Source organism: Cupressus sempervirens, chromosome 10, assembly GCF_028749045.1.
Source record: "Cupressus sempervirens isolate cs-2001-9-10 chromosome 10, ASM2874904v1, whole genome shotgun sequence".
Classification (NCBI taxonomy): domain Eukaryota; kingdom Viridiplantae; phylum Streptophyta; class Pinopsida; order Cupressales; family Cupressaceae; genus Cupressus; species Cupressus sempervirens.
The window spans coordinates 308,641,676-308,665,388 of NC_143127.1; the positions used below are offsets into that span (position 1 = coordinate 308,641,676).

The 23,713-nt window shown below is 34.7% G+C and overlaps 1 protein-coding gene across 1 annotated transcript in view; it reads left to right on the forward strand.

The window, feature by feature from the left end:
• The first annotated feature begins 970 nt into the window (after positions 1 to 970).
• The window catches only part of LOC149533863 (phenylalanine N-monooxygenase-like), a 42,673-nt gene continuing 19,930 nt past the window's right edge, over positions 971 to 23,713 (forward strand). Inside the window, exons 1-3 of the mRNA XM_089805917.1 lie at positions 971 to 1,117; positions 8,873 to 8,938; positions 9,044 to 9,208. Of these exons, the coding sequence (XP_089662043.1) occupies positions 971 to 1,117; positions 8,873 to 8,938; positions 9,044 to 9,208 (378 nt within the window). The remainder of the gene's footprint in view (positions 1,118 to 8,872; positions 8,939 to 9,043; positions 9,209 to 23,713) is intronic.

Here is a 23,713-nt window from a genome sequence, read left to right on the forward strand (position 1 = left end):
TTCCATTTGTAAAAATTGTTATGTTGTCATTGTTTCTTGTCTTGCAAATCCAGATAGCCAACTTGAGACGCTTGCCAAATTCGTCCCATGATTCATCATGAGCCCAATTCACCAAGTTATATTCTCCTCATGACAGAGAACCAATGCCCCAGTTTTCATTTCCCCATGTGGTCATTTGCCCAATTTTCAAGGCCAAAACCAAACACATTTTTATGCTTTATGACATGTTTATCTACAGGTAATTTTAAGGAGGCAACTTTGGAGGTCAATATCTTTTGATCCTGAAGTCATCATGCGACGAGATCTAGCAGGCTTATTGTACATGTCAGAGAGATGTTATATCCTAAGTTTCAGAGCTTTGCCAGATGTTTTCATCAGTTTTTAAAGCCAATCAACTGGCCTCCTGACACATTTTTCACAATGGTGCAGAAATGATTCAAAATAAGTTTTAACAGTTGTTTTAGTGGTCAAGTTGGATTCCAATCAGTTCAAGATGGTCAATAGATCAATTTGATGGCTCAAGTGTTTGAAAATGAAATTTTTTTAGCCAGACCCACTTGGGGCTTGACTGAATACTTGCGACACGTGCACCATTTTTAGTAAGTATAGTACTTTTAAATTGATTCATTGATAGGTATACTACATTAGAAGCATGAATCAATTATGAAGACACACCTTAAGTTTGATGATGTTCTCAATTCATCATCTTTGGACATTGCATGAAACAAAATAAATAATTTGTCAAAGAACAACCAACTAGGCGAGTTAAGAGATAAGGTTCTTGATGAGTTTTGGGAAAACATCTAGAACCTGCATTTGAAGTTCCATGTGTTGAAGGCATGAGTTTGATTCGGCCTTTGTCAAAAGATTTGTAGTTGTCATTGACAAATAACACTATAGAGGCCAAAAGTTACCCTAAAAAAAAATGGGACCTACCAATTGCACCAAATAGAATGGCGAACCTGATGCTATGGTGAGAGCTGTGGTGGGTGTGGTGTCAGAAACTGTAGAGTTGGTTAACAATAAAAATGAAGAAAAAGGGCAAGATCAATACAAGATCCCAGTGAGCCTGATTGAAAGATGGGGTGATGCCATGGCTATAGCCGCTATGTTGAGGGTACTAGTTCATTTCTTGCAACTACCAAGGTGAATGTAAGTGTGTTCAGAATCACATGGTTTTCATTGGCATTTTAAGTGACCTGCAATTGAATACAAATGACAGAGTTAAGGAAGATATAAAAGAGCAGCATGTGCACATAATACTATGGAACCATAGCTAGAAAAGATAGAGGTATGTGCTAAACAAGGGAGAACCTTTTTTTTAAAGCATTTGATAACAATTTAAAAGGAGTTACTGCAAATTGTTGAGGATGTCAAGCTTGGACGTAGTTGCACATGAAAGGTTAGCGAATGTGGAAGCCTGTGAAATAGAAGACAAGGAGGCTCACAGCACATTGAAAGTACAATCCCATGCCAATTTGAAGAAAGACATCTCATGCATGTAGTCAATATGCCAAAGACAAAACTACAGATAAAGAGAAGGAGATGCCATTAAAAGGGATGTTTCCACGGGCAGTCTAAGGCACTTCACTCCAAAACAGCGAGCCCTATTTTTCATAGAGGAAGCATCTGTAATGGAGGAAGCAGGGGACTTTGAAATAGACCTCCATGTTTTAAGAGAAGCCAGACAGCCCATATAAGAAAAAATGCCATCAACAGAGGAACTCATGAGAAAAGTGCCCATAGCAGGTAATCACCAAAGTTTTAAAAGGCAGGGATGACATGGAATTAGTGTAAAACATAGAGGAGTAGAAAACATAAAAGTCAAAGCCTCCAAAAACAAAGAAATAAATGAAGAAACATAGCCGCAGGCATATCAAAAACAAAATTCCACACGCAATAGAGGTAGCAGGAATATGCAATGAAGAACCCACGGAGCATTTTAAAAGGACTCCATGCCTGAACACAAGTTAGAGGCAAAGGAAAGCTTGGAGTGAAGGGCACAAGAGCATGCCTGGTAGGGTAGGCTTTGCGTTAAAGACAAGCCAAGTAAAAAAGGAGTCGCCCATGCATTTAAAGGAAGTCGTAGCTTTGTGAAAAAGGTCAAACAAGCAGAATTCACATAATTCAAAAACTCAAAGATCTTGCGTGAATATGACTAGATAGGCCACAGTTGTAGAAGCAAATCCCCTATGCAAAGATGAAGTTATCCACGCATAAAGGGGCCTCATGCCAAAGCACAATAAGAGGGAGCTAGTGTGCAAGAAACAGTAGCAGTATGTGAACACACATGAACATAACGCAGAAAAAGGGAAATGATACAAATATTTATCCCACATTAGCAAAACAAAGATCACTTTAGGTTTTTAAATAGTAAAGCATGCTTTATGTAATGTGAATTGAATTTGGAAGCTTTTGAAAAGCTGCTCGTGCGCTAGGCCTGTGGTCAGCCAGATGGACAGGTTTAAGGGTGATGTCAGCCAGTTAAAATGCAATATTTTAATCAAAGCTGCCCCCGCGATGACATCGTGTCAAAAGATTGAGATTGCACGAGATGAAGACACATGGCGGATCGGACGATGCCTGCATTCCCACATTATTAAGTTGCGAGGTAGATAACTATTGCAAGAAAGTGGGCTATCGCCAAGTGGCGATGGGTCCCAATAGGCGATGAGTTGGCAAAGATCAGGAGCAACTTGAGAGGATGTGCCAGATCGTAACACATGTCACGATCTGATGGATGGTGCAATCTCACATTATGGAGATGCAAGGGATTTAAAAAATGCAAAAAAATTGGATTGCAACACATGGCGTGGGTCCTAGTGGCGCTGATGTGTTATATGATGTAGAGGGCTCAACGAATCAAATACTACCATGTCACAGTCGGTCAACTGGAGGTTGACCTGGGATACAAAGGGTCAGGGCAATATTGAGGAATTAAAAATAATAATATTTTATTATTATTTTTTGTAAAGATGCATGTCAGACTTTTTAAATCAAAAGGGGCATATTTTATAAAGTTCTGAACTTTGGGAGGTTTTAAATTTTTTGAAAATTTTAAAATTTCAATTGCAGACCTGAGTGTTCTAGCTAGAAGTGTATTTTTCAAATTAACTTTGGATGGGTTTCTGATAAGAAAAATAGGCGATGTTATATATCGCCGAAATTGTGAGAAGACGAACTATCCAGTTCTATAGTTGGTTTTTGCATAGAACATAGTCTTTTCCTGCTACAAGGGGTTTTCTATTAGAGGTTGGTTGGTGTGTTCTATCAGGTGTTTTAAATCATCAGTTGTAGGATTCAACGAAAAGATACCTAAAATACATTCAGTGACTTTTGTATCTAATTATTTTGTGTCTTCATGGTGTTTTAGCTAAAATTTGATCAGTTAGCATGTGTTCAGATTTAGTTATTAAATTTCATCATTTAGCTAAGATATTTGGAAGTCAGTTAGAATGTAATGATGAAATCAAATCAAATCAAATGGTGGAGAGATGAAAGAGGTTTTCAGTTGCACAAGATGGAATTCCAAATGGACACTTGTCGTCTTCAGTTTCAATCTAGGAATTCATCTCCTTGCTATATTATTCTTTCTTTCTTCCATTTGAAGGGTTCCAATTTTTTGTAACTGGGAGACCATTCATGGTTCCAATCTTGAGTTCTCTCAGATCTGTAATACCATTCTTCAGCAAATTTCTCATGTGATGAACAAAAAGAAATAAGAATACAGATAGTCTGATCTATTAGGTAGCTTTGCATTTAAATTTCATGCATCTTATTGTAATTTGTTTCAAGGAAATGAATGATAAGGCATCAACAAGTCAATCTTCATTCTGATATCTTGTCTCTCATTCATGTTGTTTGTGATCTTTTGTGTTTTGTAAACAAAGAATATGAAACTCAGTTGCAACCTATTGGTTGTATATGTTGATTTATTTTTCTTATGACTCAAAGAGTTATGTAAATGCTTGATTCTTCATCATAGGATTACAAATTTCATAAAGGGATAAGTCGAGTATGAGGTTTAGAAGGATGCAAATGTCTAATTCATAAAGTGGATAGATAGATCAGAAAGTCCTGATGTATGGCATATGTCAGTGATTTTTAGGGATGTGTGTTAGGTTTTTGTGTGAATTGCCCAATAGATACGGCACTGATCATTTATAGGATCACCTGTTATACTGCTGCATATTTGAGGTTTTGTTGAGATCAACATCAATAATCAAAGGCTTTTCCCCTTTCATGTTGAAGAGCTATAATAAAATCTCCTCACTCAGCTTATGAGATTCCTAGATCTACATTTAGCTACTGTAGATTGATGTTATTTCATGAGCTATCAAGAGAAATAAGGGTTTTATCTTCTTCATATTAGATTCAGTGTATGCTTTGACAACTGGTACCATATAAAGAATCTATAGGTCTACCCGCCTAGGTTTTGCAGAGCCTAGAGAAGAAGAAGGGTCATGCCTTATACTTGGCCTAGTGTCTAAATGGGCGTGTTGAAAATGGGAGTTAGTTGCCCCTAGATGTGTTTTGTTCTCATCAAGGTAATTGAAAACCGATAACATTTTCAAACACCAACAGGTGAGATGGCTAAGGCCATTAGGTTATGAACTAGATGTGGATGAAGCATCAACAACAATAACTACATTTCTTGCAGAAGAAATAGACAAGACTACCAAACCTTTTGGCACATATGATGTTGTAAAGTCTAAAGTTGAAACATAGTTGAAGACAACCTCTGTAATTAAGAGGAAACATAAACTAGTAAATAAGATAAAGAAGAAATTTGGTGTAGAAGTTGAAGGGGCAATAGGTGCTGAAGAAGAAGAAGAAGAAGAAGGAGAGAGTGAGAGTGAAGAAGAAGAACAAGTGAAAGGCACAATGGAATTAACTCAAGGCTTAGGTGAACATAAGGAGGAAGGTGTAGAGGAAGAAGAAGACAAGGAAGCACCAACACAAGCCAATTCTAAGAAAAGAAAGGCTAAAACTCAACCTCCAGCCCAAGCTAAAGCAAAGAAAGCTACAAAAACAACTCAAGCCAAGCCAACACCAATAACAAGAGCTACTACAAGGGCCTCTACTCAAAAAGCCAAGGAGCAAGTGAAAGAGAAGAAAAAGATTATTGAGGAGATTGGTCCAGTGCAGAAGAAGCAAAGGAGAAAGTATGTAGCACAACTAGATACTGATGATGAAGAAAGGACAGAACCAAAAGACATCAAGCAATTCAAAGTGGTAAGAAATGTTCCTAAGTCCAACATTGATAAAATATGTGATAATGTTAGGAAGAATGCAGATTTTTCTAGTTTGGAAAATGTTGATTTTAAGAAATTAAGTAGAGGAGTCAGTGTATGCAATGATGGAAGAATTTAAGAATATACCTCTTGAGCTAGACAATACTATGCCTAGGGAGTTATATGAGATTATTGAAAATAAATGGTATTATTGTTTGAAAATGGAGAAGGAAATAAGAGAATCAACAATGGTACAAGTGATGCTTGATTTGACTAGAGGTCAAATAACTAAGGCTGACAAGAAACATGGTGGCAAATTTGTACCAATGTATAGAGCCTTTAGCATCCTACAAAAAAAAATTGAACTTGTCCAAAAATCAATAAGACTGTGGAAGTCAATACATAAATTTACTGATGACAAGGATGAAAAAGGAGAAGGAGAGAAGGATGTAGAAGCAAATAAGGCTAAGGCCATTAGAAGGAGAAGGAAAAGAAAGAAAAAGAGGAAAAGGAAATAGAGAAAAGAGAAAAAGAGAAGAGAGAAGAATAAAAGAAAGAAGAAGAGAAGAAAGATGAAGAGGAAAAGAAAAAGGTAAGGAGGAGGAGACACCAAAAGGAGAAGATATGGCAATAGTTGAGAAGTAGCAACAAGGGGAACATAGTGTGCAAGACACACAATTGCCACCCCCTAGCCCTCCTCGTGTAACCATCACACTTGTAGAAACTATAACTATAAAGGATGTTAATGAAAAATCATGCTAGAACATCAATCCACTAACTATAGAGGATCTTACGAAGGTCCTTCACCAATCAACTTTATAGGAACAATTATGCACAAATCCTATATTGGTGAGTGTGGATGAGTTGAAAAAGGCAGTAGCAGAACCAATAAGAGACAAGGTGAAACCACAAGAACCACCTTCCATCTCTACAACTACTAGTACTAAAATTTTAATGCTTCCACCACCAATTGCAATAATTGATACATCAGGAATAGGTGATGCTATGCAACAAAATCAAAGTGGAGGAGTAGATAAAGATACATCAATAGAGAAAATAGGATAGATTGCTACATCTAATCCTACAATACAGTCAATAGGTATAGCTTAGATAATTGTGATTGATCAAGGGAAAATAGATGAGGAGAAGGAGGATAAATCAAAAGAAGAGGAGCAGGCTATAATACAAACACTGGTAGAGTTACCAAAAATAGCCACTCCTACAAAAACTCTTCAGAAGTTGAGCACTAATGCTATACCTTTGCAAACCTCTACACCAGGCTTGATCTCAACCAAAGTGACCAAGGTACTTCACTATGGAGACCCTAAGTTAGATGAAGGTATTGTCATACCTACCTATGACTCCAAGACAATCAACATTAAGTAGATCACAGAGATGTAGGATGCATTGAATAGGAGAAAAAGGCAATAAATACTTAGGAAGGAGTATAAACATAACAAAGCATTGCATGAGATTAAGGACATCTTTATGGATGCCTTTAGCTTGCAATCACTAGATGAGTCTGTTAGTGTTTGAAAATGCTGGAGGGTTTTCAATTATCCCATAGAGAACTTGACATATCTAGGGGTAGCTAACTCACATTTTCAACATGCCATTTCTAAAAATAGGCCAACTATAAGGCATGACCCTTCTTCTACTTCAGGCTCTGCTAAACCTAGGTAGGTAGACCTCAGATTCAAATGAAATTGTACCAGTGCAAAAACATATCCCTAAATCTATTAAGTAGATTTTACCATTATTTCTCCTAATAACTCATGAAATAACATCAATCTACAGTAGCTAAATGCAGATCAATGAATCTTAGGAGTTGAGTGAGGGTATTACATTTAAGTCCTTCAACATGAAAGGGAAACAACGTTTGATTAATAATGTTGATTTTCAACAAATCCTCAAATATGCAGCAGTAAGACCTAGTGATCTTGTAGCCGACTAGTTCCTTATCTATTGGGGAAATCCATGAATCAAATGCATACATATGGATATCTGAGACATATTTGCATCTTTAGATATATGATCTATCTATTCACCTTGCAAATAGACATTTGTGCTAAATTTGAACCTCATTCTTACATGATATCCCCATCAGTAAAATTGAAACCCTGTTAATTCCCTGAAGCATTTACATAACTTCTTGAGTCATAAGCAACAACGAAATAACATATAACCTAGAGGGATTGCAACTACAACCTAAACTCTTTGTTCAAAGATCATAAAACATTGAAGATCACTAATAAAGGGAGACGAGAATCAGAATGAAACTAATGAATCTGTTGTTCTTTGTATTATTTCCTTGAAATTATACAATCATATGCATGAAATGAAAACACTGAAAAAACTAACAAATCTGAACTATCTGTATTAACCTTCCTATTTGCTATTCATACAAGAGAGAAAGTGTTGAAAGAATGAGGTTTCATAGTATGGGAACACATCAAAACTGGATCCAAAACCTGGTATCTCAGCAGTGACTGGTTTTTCTCCAAAGACTGGAACCCTTCAAATTATAGAAACAAAGAATGATATAGACAAAATGAATTCACGGATTCAATTTCAGAATGACAGGTGTCCACTTGGAATCCAATCTTTTTTAGTTGTAACACCTCTCTCTACCTTGTCCCATTTGATCTGATTTGATTTGATTTCATCATTATTCTATTAATGATTTGCATATATCTCAGCTAAATGATGAAATTCTTTTGCTTGCCAAAAATCTGAACTGAATTTGGTTGCAATTTGGAATTCTAAAAGAAAACCTCATGTAGCTTGAACCATCTGCTTCATGTGCAAAAACCAACTGTAGAATTGAAAAGTTCAAATTCTCACGATTCTGATGATATATAACATCGCCTATTTTGCCTCTTAGAAACCCCTAGAAAGTTGATTAAAAAATGACCACCCTGCTATAACTATCAAGTCTGCATCCTTTAAAATTCAAAAATTTAAAAATTCTAAAGTTGAAATTTTATTATAAAGCCCTTTTAGAATTTAAAATTTTGAACGTGACTTCATTTTTTTTTCAAAAAATAATTAAAAATTATTTTTTAGTACGAAATTTTCCCCTTCCCTTCTAACTTGGGTCAAAGCTTGTTTGACCTCTATGACATGTGGTGACCTCTGATTTGCCTGCCAACCTACGAATTCACTGCTTACGAAGCACTACATACTTACCCCACACAAGATCTGCTTGCCACATGGCAATACCCCACTTTCTCGCATTATTTATCCAGTGCACAACTTATTATTGTGGGGAAGCGGGCACCGTCAGATCTGAACAGGTGTCAAAATCTGGTTGCGTCTGGATTTAAACTCGCCATGTCATCAAACTTGTACTTTTGTCTAAAATTTTTGTTTGGGATGACTGCCAACTATCTTCCTCGTGTACGCAGGTCCACCTTCTAACTTGCACCCTTGCCTTTCAAAAAGGCTCTTTCTTTGAGACACAATGGATATGAAGTGCATTAGTATTTAAATAACAAAAATGTTCACCATAGAGGCAATGGGGGATATTGACTTTAGACTGCATCTCACATAAAATGCCTCCCCTATTCTGTGTGGATGCCCTTGTTCTATGTCGTGACTCCCTACTTTAACATGGCAGCTTCTTTGTGTTTATGCAGGTTGTGGATAATTCTTTTGTTGCTGCTTTTGTTTTTGTTTCTCCTACTATTATGCCGCCCTCCAAGGTCAGCCTCTGCATTGACTATGTGACTTCCTTATTTATTTGATGTTGGGCCTCTTTCTAATATCGTAAATCTCTTTGCTTTAGGCATGAATGCTGTCTTCAACAGCGATTTGGATACATGGATTTCCTTCCTTTTTTAAAACGTTTTCCCTCAAACAGCTTCTTGCGTGGATTTTTTGAGCTTAGCATTTTTGGATCGAAGAAATTTGGAAGGGGATTTACAGGCAGGAGCCATTGCCAGATACTCCTTCCTGTGGACGAGTGTTACGGGGTTAATAATTCAGATGCTAGCCGCTCGATTAGGCATTGCCACTAGGTGCAAGTTGGCTAAGCATTGCAAAGAGGAGTACCTTAGTCTATTCAACCTCCATTGAAAAGGCTTATAATCATTTCTTTGCAGTGGTATTCAATACAAACACTCTAGTACTACTGGTGCCCAGTTCGAATAGCTGACTCTTAATAATGACACAACATTCAGGCCTGGATTGACCATTTTTATGCCACAAAATAGGCCTCTTTCTAATGTGTGGTCTCTTTTAATCAATATGGATGTCTTTTATACTTGACTACCAGCATTTCTTTGCAAACCGCTATGACCTCTTTATTCTCATTCGCAATCATCTACTCAACATCCTTTTTAATATTATTACTTCACTATTTTTTACTTCCCCCAATTGCTCTCTAGATTCTTTTATCGATCCATCAGTATTCTCTGGTGTCTTTTCAGCCTCCTAGATGGTAGTTCTATCATTTCCTTTGATTGCATTATCTGTTAGATCTCTTGGGTTGTCTTTGAAGGTCAGAGAACCATTTAATTTCTCCTTTACTTCAGAGTTGCTACCCATAACAAGCACAGTCACTCTCTATGCTAGCACCAAAGATGAGGACATCATCATCTAGACTCCAATTAAATAGAATGCCACAAAAACAACAATTGTTGTTGTAGATAATCAAGAAAAATAATATTTTTCCTTCCTTGCATTCTGCCCAAATGCCATTTCTTAGAGATGAAAGAAACAAATGGCTTAAGCTAATTCTCTTGATGGGTCTTAGATCAAATAGGCTTTTGTTTTGCTATCTTGTTCTACCTTTTCTTTGATGTTGGCAACTTTAACCCATAGTGTTGTTGCATTCTCACAGACATAAGTTGATTGCCATGAAAATCCACTCACCTTTGTTGCCAAAATTACCTTATTACGAGGTTGAGATTTGAGCCATGTCCCAATAAATTGATCTATTCATCCTTGTGTTCTTCTACCCACTGAAACTGGTGGAATTAGTCGGGCCTCAAAGTGGGTCCGACAAAAAAAAAATTTCATTTCTGAACACTTGAACTTTTAAACTGACCCATTCATCATTTGATATTGATCAAAATCAAATTCGATTACTGAATTATCCTTAAAGGCTCATTTTGTAACTTTTTGCCAACTGTCAAATTTGCACCAGGAGGTCTATTGACTGGCCTTAAAAAATGATCCAAACGCCTAACCTAGCTTTGAAATCAAACATATAGAATCTCTATTCCGCATTGTTTTACGCTATTAGATCTTGTCTTATGAAGAATTCCTAGTCAAAAGATATTTTCCATCAAATTTTCCTTCTCATAATTACCTCCAAGTAAATAAGTCAAAAAAAAACAAATTGGGTTCAGAATCGGCTTCAAAAACTGGGTAAACTAACACTTGGGAAGATGAAAACTGGGGCATTGATTCTCTATAATGACAAGAGTATGAATCTATGATTTGGGCTCATGACAAATAACATGACATGAATGGCAAGCAGTCAAAGTAGGCTACTTCTATTTTGCAAACTTGAAACACTGACAGAAAACATTTTTTGCGAATGGAATTGACTTGGAAAAGTGTGCAAATGGATTCGTTAAGACTTGAAAACTGACACACTTAAAGTATTTTTAGAGTAAAACATAATGGTACAATCCATTTGATCTCACCTATCATGGATTAGGAGTTATAACGTCATGAACAGGGGTTCCAACAAATCTGCAAATGTTGACATCAATTAAAAGTTATAAATTGCATTTGGAATCGCGTTTGAAAACTGATCAAATGGATTCTTCATAAGCTGAAACTTGTAACATAACAAGTATCTGATGTCTAAAATACAATACAAAAGGAATTTTAGCATTCTGGTCAACTAGTCAAAAGTTACAACATGTCAAATAGGGCTTCCCAAAATTTTGAACATTTCATATCAGCATGACATTGAAAACTAATCAAGTTTGAGGGATTCAAAACCTAGTCAAACAAACTTGAAACGACTCAAAATATGAAACATAGGTTCTTAGGTATGGACACTAGGCACTTCCAAAGTGGTGATTCATGAAACATTTTGAGTGTGAGATATTCAATTGTGAACACAACCTCTTGTCACTATTTGACTCTTATAGTAAAAATGCAAATTTTACAAATGCTTAAAACAAGACCTCACGAAATGGCTCAGAATGGAAATTTAACTTCATGGAATAGGTAGACACACTAAATGGAAGGTGTTAGAATTATTGAACACCTCTTAGGCCCCAAAAGTACAGTTGGGTACAAACTCATCAAAAAGCGTTTATAGGGCTTAATTTTTCAATGGTGCTCAAAATCGAGGCTACAATTTTGAGCGCTAATAGTGGCTCTATTTGGGGATGCATGTCCCTTGCGGGCATAAAAATATTTTAGATCTTTGGGAGAAGTAGACCACACACCTGATAGCAAAAGCTCTCTTGAACAACTTTATTGAAAATAGGGAAACTACTCTACTTTTGTACAAGTGATGGCCCCGGGCCACCGAAAAGTTTCAAAACTCCTTACCTCTATCATATACCTAATTTTCATTTACATTCTCTTGAGGTAAACTAAAATTCTCATTTCCATTTGTTTTACCTAGCACATCAACATTTGCAATCAGCTCATTAGGCAAAGCAAAACTATTATCATCTTCATAGTGCATATAAAAATTAAACATACTTTCTTCATCTTGCTCACTATGAAAAAATGAATCAACGTGATCATAACAACTAATATCAAACTGAAACTAATCACTACTGACTGAATCATGGATTCTTTCAACTAGAAACACAAAGTGCTCATATTCAACTTCATTCAACAAGCTACTAGGATCAAATTGTAACTCACCTTGTGCATCCATATATGAAGAATATATAAACTCTGATTTATCCTCATTTGCAACATTAGTACACCATACATCAGACTGAATATACGCTAAATCTTCTTCAAATTCCAACAAATTATTAGATCCCAAATCATAAGAATTATCATGAAATTGCATGTTCACCATATGATGATCCGTATCAGATTTTCCCTCAAATAACTCACTAAGATAAACCATTTCATTAGTATTACTTTTCTGAACACATGAGCTATCAAAAATTTAGCTTAGCCTCATGAAAACAAAAAGACAATGAATCAGCAACAGACCTAGTCTCTACATCTTCATTCTCAACATAGAAGTTTTCATGTGTATTGATGCACATATTACCATCACATACACCTCCCAAACTTGACATAGCATATTCTGAAACTATATCCTCTTCAACATCAAATTTAGGGGAAATGACTTCATTGTATGGAAATGCAAAATGTGGAAAAACACAAGAATGCTTAGATAGATTAGCATAATTTTCAAAATCATGAGCCAACAAGTCAGAAATCTCATCAACACTTAATAAGACTTCATTACTAGGTTCTTCTCCTTGGCTGAGATCATTATCTGGATGGCTTAGCACATTTGTAATAGCAGATTTGTTAGTAACAGAGCATGAGAAATCAGAATTATTATCATCATCTAGATCTTCTTCTTTAGACAATACCTCAACAACTAACATTGTAACACATTCACATTCATTACTAGAAGAAATACTATTACTACTGTTACACTTTTCCTCTTCTTGAAAATCATCATCATAAACAGATGAATCCACATTATGTACATCATCAAGCTACTAATTACTATCCTCTGATTGATAAAACTGAGACTCTTCATATTCAGTATCATCTTCAACGGATTCATTACATTTGCTAACATTAGACTCATTAGCCTTTAAAGCACTTTCAACCTCCATGATAAAATCTTAGATTTCATAAATCTTATCTAATCTTATATTGGCTGGCCAATCAATCAAACATGGAATAAAAAGTTCTAAGACTACCACTAGCCATGAAGACTCCTCTAGTCTAAAAAACTCATCAAAATTCATAACTACTAATTTGAACTTCATATAAATTTGAAATCCACTAAGACCCTTAATATCACCCATTGTACTTCTTAACATTAAGACAGTCTTATCATGAATCTTTCTTTTCAATCTAGCAATATTTGCATGAACACTTTCAAGAGTCAACACATCACTTTCAAACCTAGACTCAAAATCCATCTTATAAACTTTTAAAACTCTACATCTATTTTCTTAGTGCTGAAACACTAGATGGAGGCAACCATTTTGTTCATTCAATTTTCATGAGAAACAAATATATGAAAATTGAAATACCTTTATGTGTTGCTATTTGAAATCTCAAATTTGCTAACTAGCACAGGTGCAAATATGAAACCCTTCACACCGTAGATAAAATGTTTTGTAGAGTAGCCACCTCCTTGAAGAGGAAAATGAAATCACAATAGTGACTCACCCTTTGAAATGAATTTCTTCAGCAGATACAAGCAACCACATAAACTTTGTGAAGAATTTAAAACTTCATTTCCAAGAATTTATCAAAAACTTTAAATCTTCCCATACAACTGAAAGTCATTCAAAATTTTGCAATGAAGTCAACTAGGAACAAACTGGTACAAAGATTTGAGATTCGCCACTCACTCATGTGAGAAATAAAACATAATTTGTCACTTGACAAATTTGAACCAGACCTTCAATGTAGGAAAAACTTGCAGATCACTAACACCTTGAAAAGAAAATACACTTTATAAATCATTTGTTGACTCTAAAACTTTCTCAACAACACTTACAAAGATTGAACTGATTGAAGATAGACTGATAATAGTCATAGAAGACAATTTACATTCAAATTCACAACATGCTGTTGTCCATGAATAAAGCTTAACTAGGGAACATAAAACATTAGTAGAGAAATCATAAACACCTCACACAACCCTACTGCTGTAGGATATCCTTCCTATTTATTGAATCTTTTTTAAATTCTCAAGGTTTGTCTACCATTCAAATTCAATACAACTCCCCAATAGAGTCTCCATTTTGTTGGTGTTTGAAAATGCTAGAGGGTTTCAACTATCACACTAAGAAACTAACATATCTAGGGACAGCTAAGTCCAATTTTCAAAATGCCATTTCTGACAATAGGACAACTATAAGGCATGACCCTTCTTCTACTTCAGGCTCTACTAAACCTAGGCAGGTAAACCTAAGATTCAAAAGATATCGTACCAATGCAAAAACATATCCCTGAATCTATTAAGCGAATTTTACCCTTATTTCTCCTAATAACTCATGAAATAACATCAATCTATAGTAGCTAAATGCAGATCTATGAATCTCAAGAGCTGAGTGAGGGTATTACATTTAAGTCCTTCAACATGAAAGGGAAAGAACATTTGATTAATAATGTTGATTTTCAACAAATCCTCAAATATACAGCAGTAAGACCTAGTGATCCTGTAGCTGACTAGTGCCTTATCTATTGGGCAAATCCATGAATCAAATGCATACATATGGATATCTGAGAAATATTTGCATCTTCAGATATATGATCTATCTATTCACCTTGCAAATTGACATCTGTGCTCAATATGAACCTCATTCTTACATGATATCCCCATCAGTAAACTTGCAACCCTATTAATTCCTTGAAGCATTTACATAACTTCTTGAGTCATGAGCAACAACAAAATAACATACAGCCTTAACAGACTGCAACTACAACCTAAGCTCTTTGTTCAAAGATCATAAAACATTGAAGATTGCTGATAAAGGGAGATGAGAATCAAAATGAAACTAATGAATCCTTTGTTCTTTGTATTATTTCCTTGAAATTATACAATCATATGCATGAAATGAAAACACAAAAAAACCTAACAGATCTGAACTATCTATATTAACCTTCCTATTTTCTATTCATACAAGAGAGAAAGTGTTGAAAGAATGAGGTTTCACAGTATGGGAACACATCAAAATTGGATCCAAAACTTGGTATCTCAGTAGTGACTAGTTTTTCTCCAAAGACTGGAACCCTTCAAATGACAAAAAGAAAGAATGATATAGACAAAATGAATTCCCAGATCTGATTTTAGAATGATAGGTGTCCACTTGGAATGAAATCTTTTTCAGTTGTAACATCTCTCTCTACCTTCTCCCATTTGATCTAATTTGATTTGATTTCATCATTGTTCTATTATTGATTTGCAAATATCTTAGCTAAATGATGAAGTTCTTTTGCTTGGCAAAAATATGAACTGAATTTGGTTGCAATCTGTAATTTTGAAAGAAAATCTCCTGTATCTTGAACCAACTACTTCCTATGCAAAAACCAACTACAGATTGGAAAATTCAGATTCTCACGATTCTGGCGATATATAACTTCACCTATTTTACCTCTCAAAAACCCCCAGAAAGTTGATTCGAAAATGACTCCCTTGCTATAACTATCAGGTCTGCATCCTTTAAAATTCAAAAATTTAAAAATTCTAAAGTTGAAACTTTATTATAAAGCCCTTTTAGAATTTAAAATTTTGAACGTGACATCATTTTTTTTTAAAAAAAATAATTAAAAATTATTTTTTAGTACCAAATTTTCCCCTACCCTTCTAACCTGGGTCAAAGCTTGTTTGACCTCTATGACATGTGGCAATCTTTGATTTGCCTGCCAACCTGCCAACTCACTACTTACAAAGCACTACATACTTACCCCATGCGGGACCCGCTTGCCACATGGCGACAATTTGCTTTCCTGCATTATTTATCTAGTGCACAACTTATTATTGCGGGGAAGCAAGCACCATTAGATCTGTATAGGTGTTAGAATCTGGTTACATCTGGATTTAAACTTTCCATGTCATCACGCTTGTACTTTGGTCTAAAATTCTTTTTCGGGCTGATTGCCAACTATCTTCCTCGTGTATGTGGGTCCACCTTCTAACTTGTGCCCTTGCCTTTCAAAAAGGCTCTTTCTTTGAGACATAATGGATATGAAGTGCATTAGTATTTAAATAACAAAAATGTCCACCACAGAGGCAATCTGGGATATTGACTTTAGACTGCATCTCACATAAAATGCCTACCCTATTCTATGTGGACATTTTTGTTCTATGGTGTGACTCCCTACTTTAACATGGCACCTTCTTTGTGTTTTATGCAAGTTGTGGATAATCCTTTTGTTGCTACTTTTGTTTTTGTTTCTCCTACTATTATGCTACCCTCCAAGGTCAGCCTCTGCTTTGACTGCGTGACTTCCTTATTTATCTGATGCTAGGCCTCTTTCTAGTGGCATAAATCTCTTTGGTTTAGGCATGAATGTTGTCTTTAACAGCAGTTTGGATACATGGAGTTCCTCCCTTTTTTTAAACATTTTCCCTCAAACATCTTCTTGTGTGGATTTTTTGAGCTTAACATTTTTGGATTGAAGAAATTCTAAGAAAGTAATGTGTTTGGAGGGTTCCCTTATCTTTAGTTAGAAATTCTAAGATCTTTACTTATACATTGGACAATCACAAAAAATTTTCTCAATTAGCCTTCATGTGTTCACATGCTTGACATAATGTAAAATAACTTATGGATTAATATCCACATAGTCATTTCATCATAACTAGTAATTATTTTTGTAACCAAAATAATTACTCAAGTTGTACAACTATGTTTACCGATATGCTATGTTATGCTCTATTAAACACCCACAATAGCATTTTAATCATATCTTGCATCACACTATCTTTGCACATATGTACACCTAACCACATCATCCTATCAATGTCAAAAATCTTTTCTTAACTATGCATAAGCTAACTCTTAGTGAGTCATCCACACTCTTAAGATATGTTTTTTGTACTATTGCAAATTGTCTAACACTTAGAAAATTTTCTAAAACTAAATGCATAAATGAAATATTGAATACATGTTTCCATAAATGAAAACCATCAAGATATTTATCTAACCATATTTCCAACTAGATCAAGATAGTGGTGACAAGGAAGAAGAAGCAAAAGAGGGACAAGGGTAAAGCCCTAGTTGTTGTCATGCCACAGAGAAAGAAGGTTCAAAAATCAAAGGTGAAGAAAGCAACAACACCTCCACCAAAAATGAACACAAGGATAATGGAATTTTCTAGATTGAGATGAAGAAAGTAGTAGAGTCTACTGAATCAAGTGAACCTCAAACTAGGAGAAGGAAATTTCTCATAGGACCACCTTAGAGGAAATAAAAGATAATTGATGAGGTATGTTTAGATATAAAGAGTACTCTAGGATTATCTAGGTTTAAGTTTGTGAAATATGACATGTTAGTTAATGATGATAAAAATAAAGTTGAAGAATCTATGATAGAAATGATGTCAAATTTTAAGATAGCTCCAAATCAAATGGAGAATAAGATACCTCAATATCTTCTTAAAAGATTAAAGAGAAGGTGGCAATAGGAAAAGATAGTAGAAAATCATATAAGAGCTAACACATTAGTTAGAGTAATGTCTGATCTATCACAAGAATAGAATGATACATTTTTAGAACAATATAGGAGTACATTTGCCCCAAAATTCTAAACATTTTTTATACTGATAAATAAAGAGGAAGTTGTATGATAGGAGAGTGAATTTTTGTGGAAAAGAATTTTTGGGCTTACAACAAAGAACGTAGAAACTGTGAATGTTGATGATGAGCATAGTAGTGGAGAAATTTCAAGTGTGTTGAGTCCAGGAGAGAACATGTCACCTATACATGCTAACTCACTTGACACTTTAGAAGCTGGGCACTCAAGGCTTACCAATGAAGAAGAAGATGAAGAAGATAGAGAACTTGATGAAAATGATAATACTATTTCAGCACCTCAAATTGACAAAAATAAAGAATCAAATAAGGTTGAACCAAGTGCTACTATTGTTGCGTCATTCATAGATGTACAAGCAAGACTGAGTAGTGATACTCCTTCACCTACTCCTCAAGAATTGCTAAGTAGCAACACCCCTTTCTTAAAAAAGAAGAGAAAAGAAATAAGGGTTATGCCACTAGATCGTAAAGTTAGTTTAGAAGAACATATTGAGATGCCATAAATTGATCTAGAAAATTTCACCTTGTAGCAAAAATTTTTGGTAAAAGAAATTATGAAGAAAAAAAAAGAGAGAAAAGAAGAGCTTAGGAGAGAGCTAAAGCAACAACAAATATTAGAAGATGCCAAACATTTTTTTTTTGAAGCATTTGACATACAAAATAGAGATGAAGAGTTACTAATCATTGTTCAACTTGTATATATAATTGATCATGTTAGTGGAAGAAAATGTTGAATCTAATGAAAATTTAATGGATTGGTCAATGAGAAAATGTAAAACTAGGGTTATGGATAATATTTTCATAACTATAGTTGAGAAGAAGGTTCTATTACAGGAGAAAGAATAGATAATGATGAGCATGATACAAAAGGTACAACAAGTGTAAACAATTTTGTCAGATAATCCAAAATTCATAGATACAATTCAGGCATGGGTAGAAAGGACTCATCCTAAGATGAAGGCATCCAACAATGCCATATAAAAGTTAGTAAGATCTAGCATAGATCATTATAATACCTTACTGAATGCTCAATTTAAAATGGCAGAGCTTTAAGAAGCTGATAGCACAATAAGATCAAAGTAATCTCAATCCATGAAATGATTATAACTCATTTGGATGTTATGCAAAAAGAAGTGAAAACAATGAAGGATCTTAGCATAGAAGATCACAACTTATTAGTGGCTAAAAGTCTAATAGATTTAGCTGCAAGACTACAACTGTAGAATCATATTATGGAGGCAGAAAGAACCACATGGAATAATGCACTAGCCATAATTACCAAAGTATATAAGGAATTCATTAAAACATATGGATTACTTAAATTGTTTCAACCCTAGCAATAGTGACATCAAGTGTTCAAAAATAATGGGGAAATATATACATTTAGAGGTAAAATATATAGAAGGAGCATCATGTACAAGTAATATTGAGTAAATTCTATAATGAATTTTTATATTCATTTTTTAAAAGTCACAAGACTTAGGGGAGAGCTCAAATTTATGTATTGTTATGACAAAATGTTTTTTTGACTAATGTAAAAAGAGGATATTGTTATTATCTCTAACCGTTGTTGTCTATTATTGTTAATCACTTTTTCATTTACAAGGGAGAGTCAAATGGCCATCACTTTGACCAAACTACTCTAAATTGGTAGAGTCATGTACATAAGACAATATGTACCAAGTAATTCTGTAGAAGTCAAGTAAAGTATGGTCATCGAGAAATTTTCTATAAGGACCGAGATCATTGAAAGACCAAGAAAGTTATTAGCAACTAGGTGAAATTCCAAGTACAAGTACCTAGTGATATAGTTTGTGCTGAGCACAATATACGTTGAGAATAGATAAATTAATAAAGGCCTAGTAGTAGCAATGCCAAGCACCACTAACAATAGAGGCTGAGAAATATAGAGTATACATAAAAGTCAAGAATGGAATAGAGTTCTAGGAAAAACTATTATCAAGCCAACTTGGAAGGATTGTTAAAGTTTTAAAGAGGTTTTTATAGAACATTTAATACTTTTTGAGGGTGTTAAGAAACTAAATCGTTTAAATCATCTTCATCAATTAGCTGATATGGTACTCTACATTGTTAGTAAATATCTTACTGGTAAGGTTTGATGTCAATAAAAATATAACAATTGTACCGTTTGTAGTTTCAAATAGTAAAAAGGAAATAGTTAAAAGTCTGAAATACTTGAGATTAGATAGAGGTGGTGAATTTTTATCATAGTAGTTCAATACATTGTATAATGATAAAGGAATCAAAAGAGAGAAGTTTGCACCAAGGACTTGAACAAAAAATGGGATAGATGAAAGAATAAACAAATCAATCATAGTCTCTACAAGAAAACTGATGATGGAAAAGAATGTGTCACAAAAATGTTACAAAGAAGTTGTAAGCACTTATTTTTATATATACACTCGATTTAAATTCAAGAAAGGTACAAAAAAAACCCCTTTTGAATTTTGGTATGGCTATGTACCTAATGTCAATTATTTCAAAGTATTTGGAATCAAATGTCATACATTGAAAGCTTCAAGGAACGGATTCAAACTTGATGCAAAGAGTGATGAAGGTATATTCTTGGGATATGTTGAAAATCAATTAAAGAAAGTAAGATGTTGATAGGGGGAAGGGGGGTGAATGAGAATCACTTAAATATTTACCACATCAAACATTAACCATGTTCATACTTAATTCACCATTCATTATCCTTAACCTTGTATGTGTTGGAAATATTCAAGATATGACAAGTTACTGAGAGGGGAGGGGTGAATCAGTAACTTTAAAAACTTTCCTTTATATTTACCACACATACATCTATGCTACTGCATTCATTAGTTTTGAAACATAAAACATTCATTACACAAGAGAACACAATATTTTGGTGACCCAAAAACCTTCCAAATAGAAAGTAAAACTAGGGTAGGGATGATACCCACAAAACTTCAATACTACAGCATAAAGTTGGCCTGTTAAGGCTTACATTGACCACTTCTGGTGATTTTCCCTATTAGGAGCACAAAGGACTACTAGGTCCACCTTGTTAGAGGATTTACAAACATACAATGAAGTATGCACTTAGTTAGGAGATTTATATAAAGACTGTTAAGTTTACTTTGTTAGAGGATTTAGAAAACTGATTCACCTATTAAGATGAAGGAATGGATCTTCTTACAACAAATTGTTGATAAGATCCTTTATGCACTTATCACCTTATGTGCTGAATATAACTTTTCTGCCTCTATATTGACCTTGATGTATTCCTTGAACTATTGTTGAAATCCTTCACATATACTCTTCAAAATTACTTTACATTACTTCACTATTCCTTGATGTTTGATATCTTATAGTACATCTTACATATATACCTTTCAAATTTACAAAATTGCAAGGTCGGCCAAATTACAAGTGAACAAATATATTACAAAGTCAACCCAATAGTAAACAACTTGGGTTCACTGAACTGACTCAGTGACCTTCTGATACACAACATCCACTACATTACTCGGCATCATCATGTACTTGATAAAAGTGAAGGCCCAGTCCATACTAATCACTCAATGCAGTTCTGAACTCGATAACCACTAGTGACTCGGTAGATGTAGTGTCACTCGGTAAATATTACACATTGAGTTTACCTTGCTTCACTCGGTAAAAACTACTTCTTTCAATGCTTGGTTTACACTGAATTTTCATGTCACAACCTTACTACTTAGTAGACACTATGAAGCATGGTAGATACTAAGAAAATCGGTAAACACTACTGATCTTCACATTGTTTGCATGTACTCGGTAGCTTTAGGAATGCTCAATGTAAAATGTATAATTTCTAAGCTTAAAAGGTAACCATTGGATGCTCGGTAAGCATTCAAAATTGAGTAAGTGTTGTCACTAATGACAAATATAATATAATGCCAACAATCTCCCCCTTTGGCATTAGTGACAAAAACACTTATGAACCAAAACTTATGTTAACTGACATTCTGATTTACCAAAATTGATCTTTGTAAATCTTTTATATACATATCTTACATATCTCCCCCATACATATGGCATGCATAGCTTTTATCTATACATATGTCAATTTTTTTTTATTTCTCCATAATGTCTCTCTTACTCCTTTTGCTCTCTTTTCTTGTTCATCTCATACTCCCCCTTTTTGACAATAATGCCAAAGAATGTATACAATAAATTCAAATAGAGACACTAAAATGTGAGAGAAATTCAGAGTCTACCTTGAGAATAAGAGACAATGTCTTATCCCAATTATCTTGCAAAATTTTGTAGGTGGAGAAAGCCACTTGAGTTTCTACAAAAAGTTCAATCATATGATCTGCTATAGAAAAATTGATGTCTTGAATCAATGCTTTTGAATAGGCAATATGTTTCTGCATTTGGTCCATGACTGGAAGGATCATATTATGGATGTCAATTAGTGTAGACCTAATCCTAGCTTCTTCTCTAAGTAATTCTGCCTACATTTCTAACAAAAATTTCACCTTCATGTGATTGATGAGCTTGAACTATGGTCAAGCTACAAATTTTGAGCACTAGCCTTCATTTCCACATCTATCTTATTTAATTCTTCTTTAACCTCCTTGGTGCACTTGGTAACATCATAGAGCTTGCCAACAAGTGATGTTACATTTGTAAAAGCTTGCTCAAGGTTGCTCAAAATTGTGGTTAATTCTAACTGCTTTGTTGTAATGTGTTGAGCAATGTGCTCAAGCATCTTATTGTCAAATTTCTTCTCTACCTTTTCAATGAGCTTCTCTTTCCTAGAGGTGTCCTCATTGAACTTATTTACAGCCTCTTCTAATTGTAACAAAATGTGTTAAGATGGATCAACGTCAACACCAATAGCTTCAGTAATTATATTTTTGGTATCCTCTTATTATTATGTATTCTCTGTCCCTTTCTTCTCTTAGCTACTTTTGCCTTGCCTTTTGCTCTAAAAGCTAACTGACCATTCTTATTTCATTGACTGAGGTAGTGTCCAAATCTATCTTGGGAATAATAATTTCTTTATCCAAGTCTAAATCTTCATCAATTACCTTACCAGTAAGCAAAATTTTTAGAGGAGTCTTTGGTTTTACTTCAGTGCTTACTTCCTTGGATTTAGAAACAATAGTTGGTATAGATGGACTAGCAAAAAAGGCTTGAATTGGTCCAACTGGAGGAAAACTGAGAGAAGTACCGACTATATCCAAAATTGATGTGCTTCCCAAAAATGATGTACCAATAGGTAATGTATAGGCTAGAATATTTACAATTGAAGTTCTAACAGTGGTAGACAAAATTGTAGAATAGGTTGTCAAACTTACTGTACATGGAGCAGAAGTAGTTGGCATAGCAGATGATGTTGTAACTAATTGCTCGGGTGCTAATGAAGAGAGCTAGAGCTTGGTAGATGAAGTAATTGATAATTCCATAGAAGATTCTTGGAGTTGTGGGGTAGCAGGAGTAGATGGTATTTCTGATGTAGATGCAATCAATCTTGCTGAAGTTGTCACCAACCTTGATGATGTTGTCGTCTTAGGTGGAGAGTGAGGAAGGGAAGCAACGACTTGTGCCACAATCTTCATTGGGTCATCTTCTTCATCCTCTTCCTCCTTGTCTTCCTCTTCAACTTCTTCCCCTTTCTCTTCATCATCATCCCTTAGTCCTTGATAATATCCAATATCAACAGTAGCACATGGAGTGCTATCATCTTCTTCATATCACTATCATCATCATCATCCTTGATCTCAACAAGATCATCACTAGGCTTTTGCAGATGATAGATATTCTTCCACATTTTTGTTGAATCTCTTACAACATGCTCAATGTCCTTAATTAGAATCAAACATGTGTGAAATCTAATCATCATTTTACCTTCATTGTTCTTCATGGTTTCCTTTATTTCTACCTCAGTGAGATTTGGTAAAAGATTATTCAAGGATTGTTCATAGATGTCTTTTCCTATTTGTGTGGTTGATTCCCACCTCAATTGCAGTCTTACTAATAATTCTTTTGAGATCTG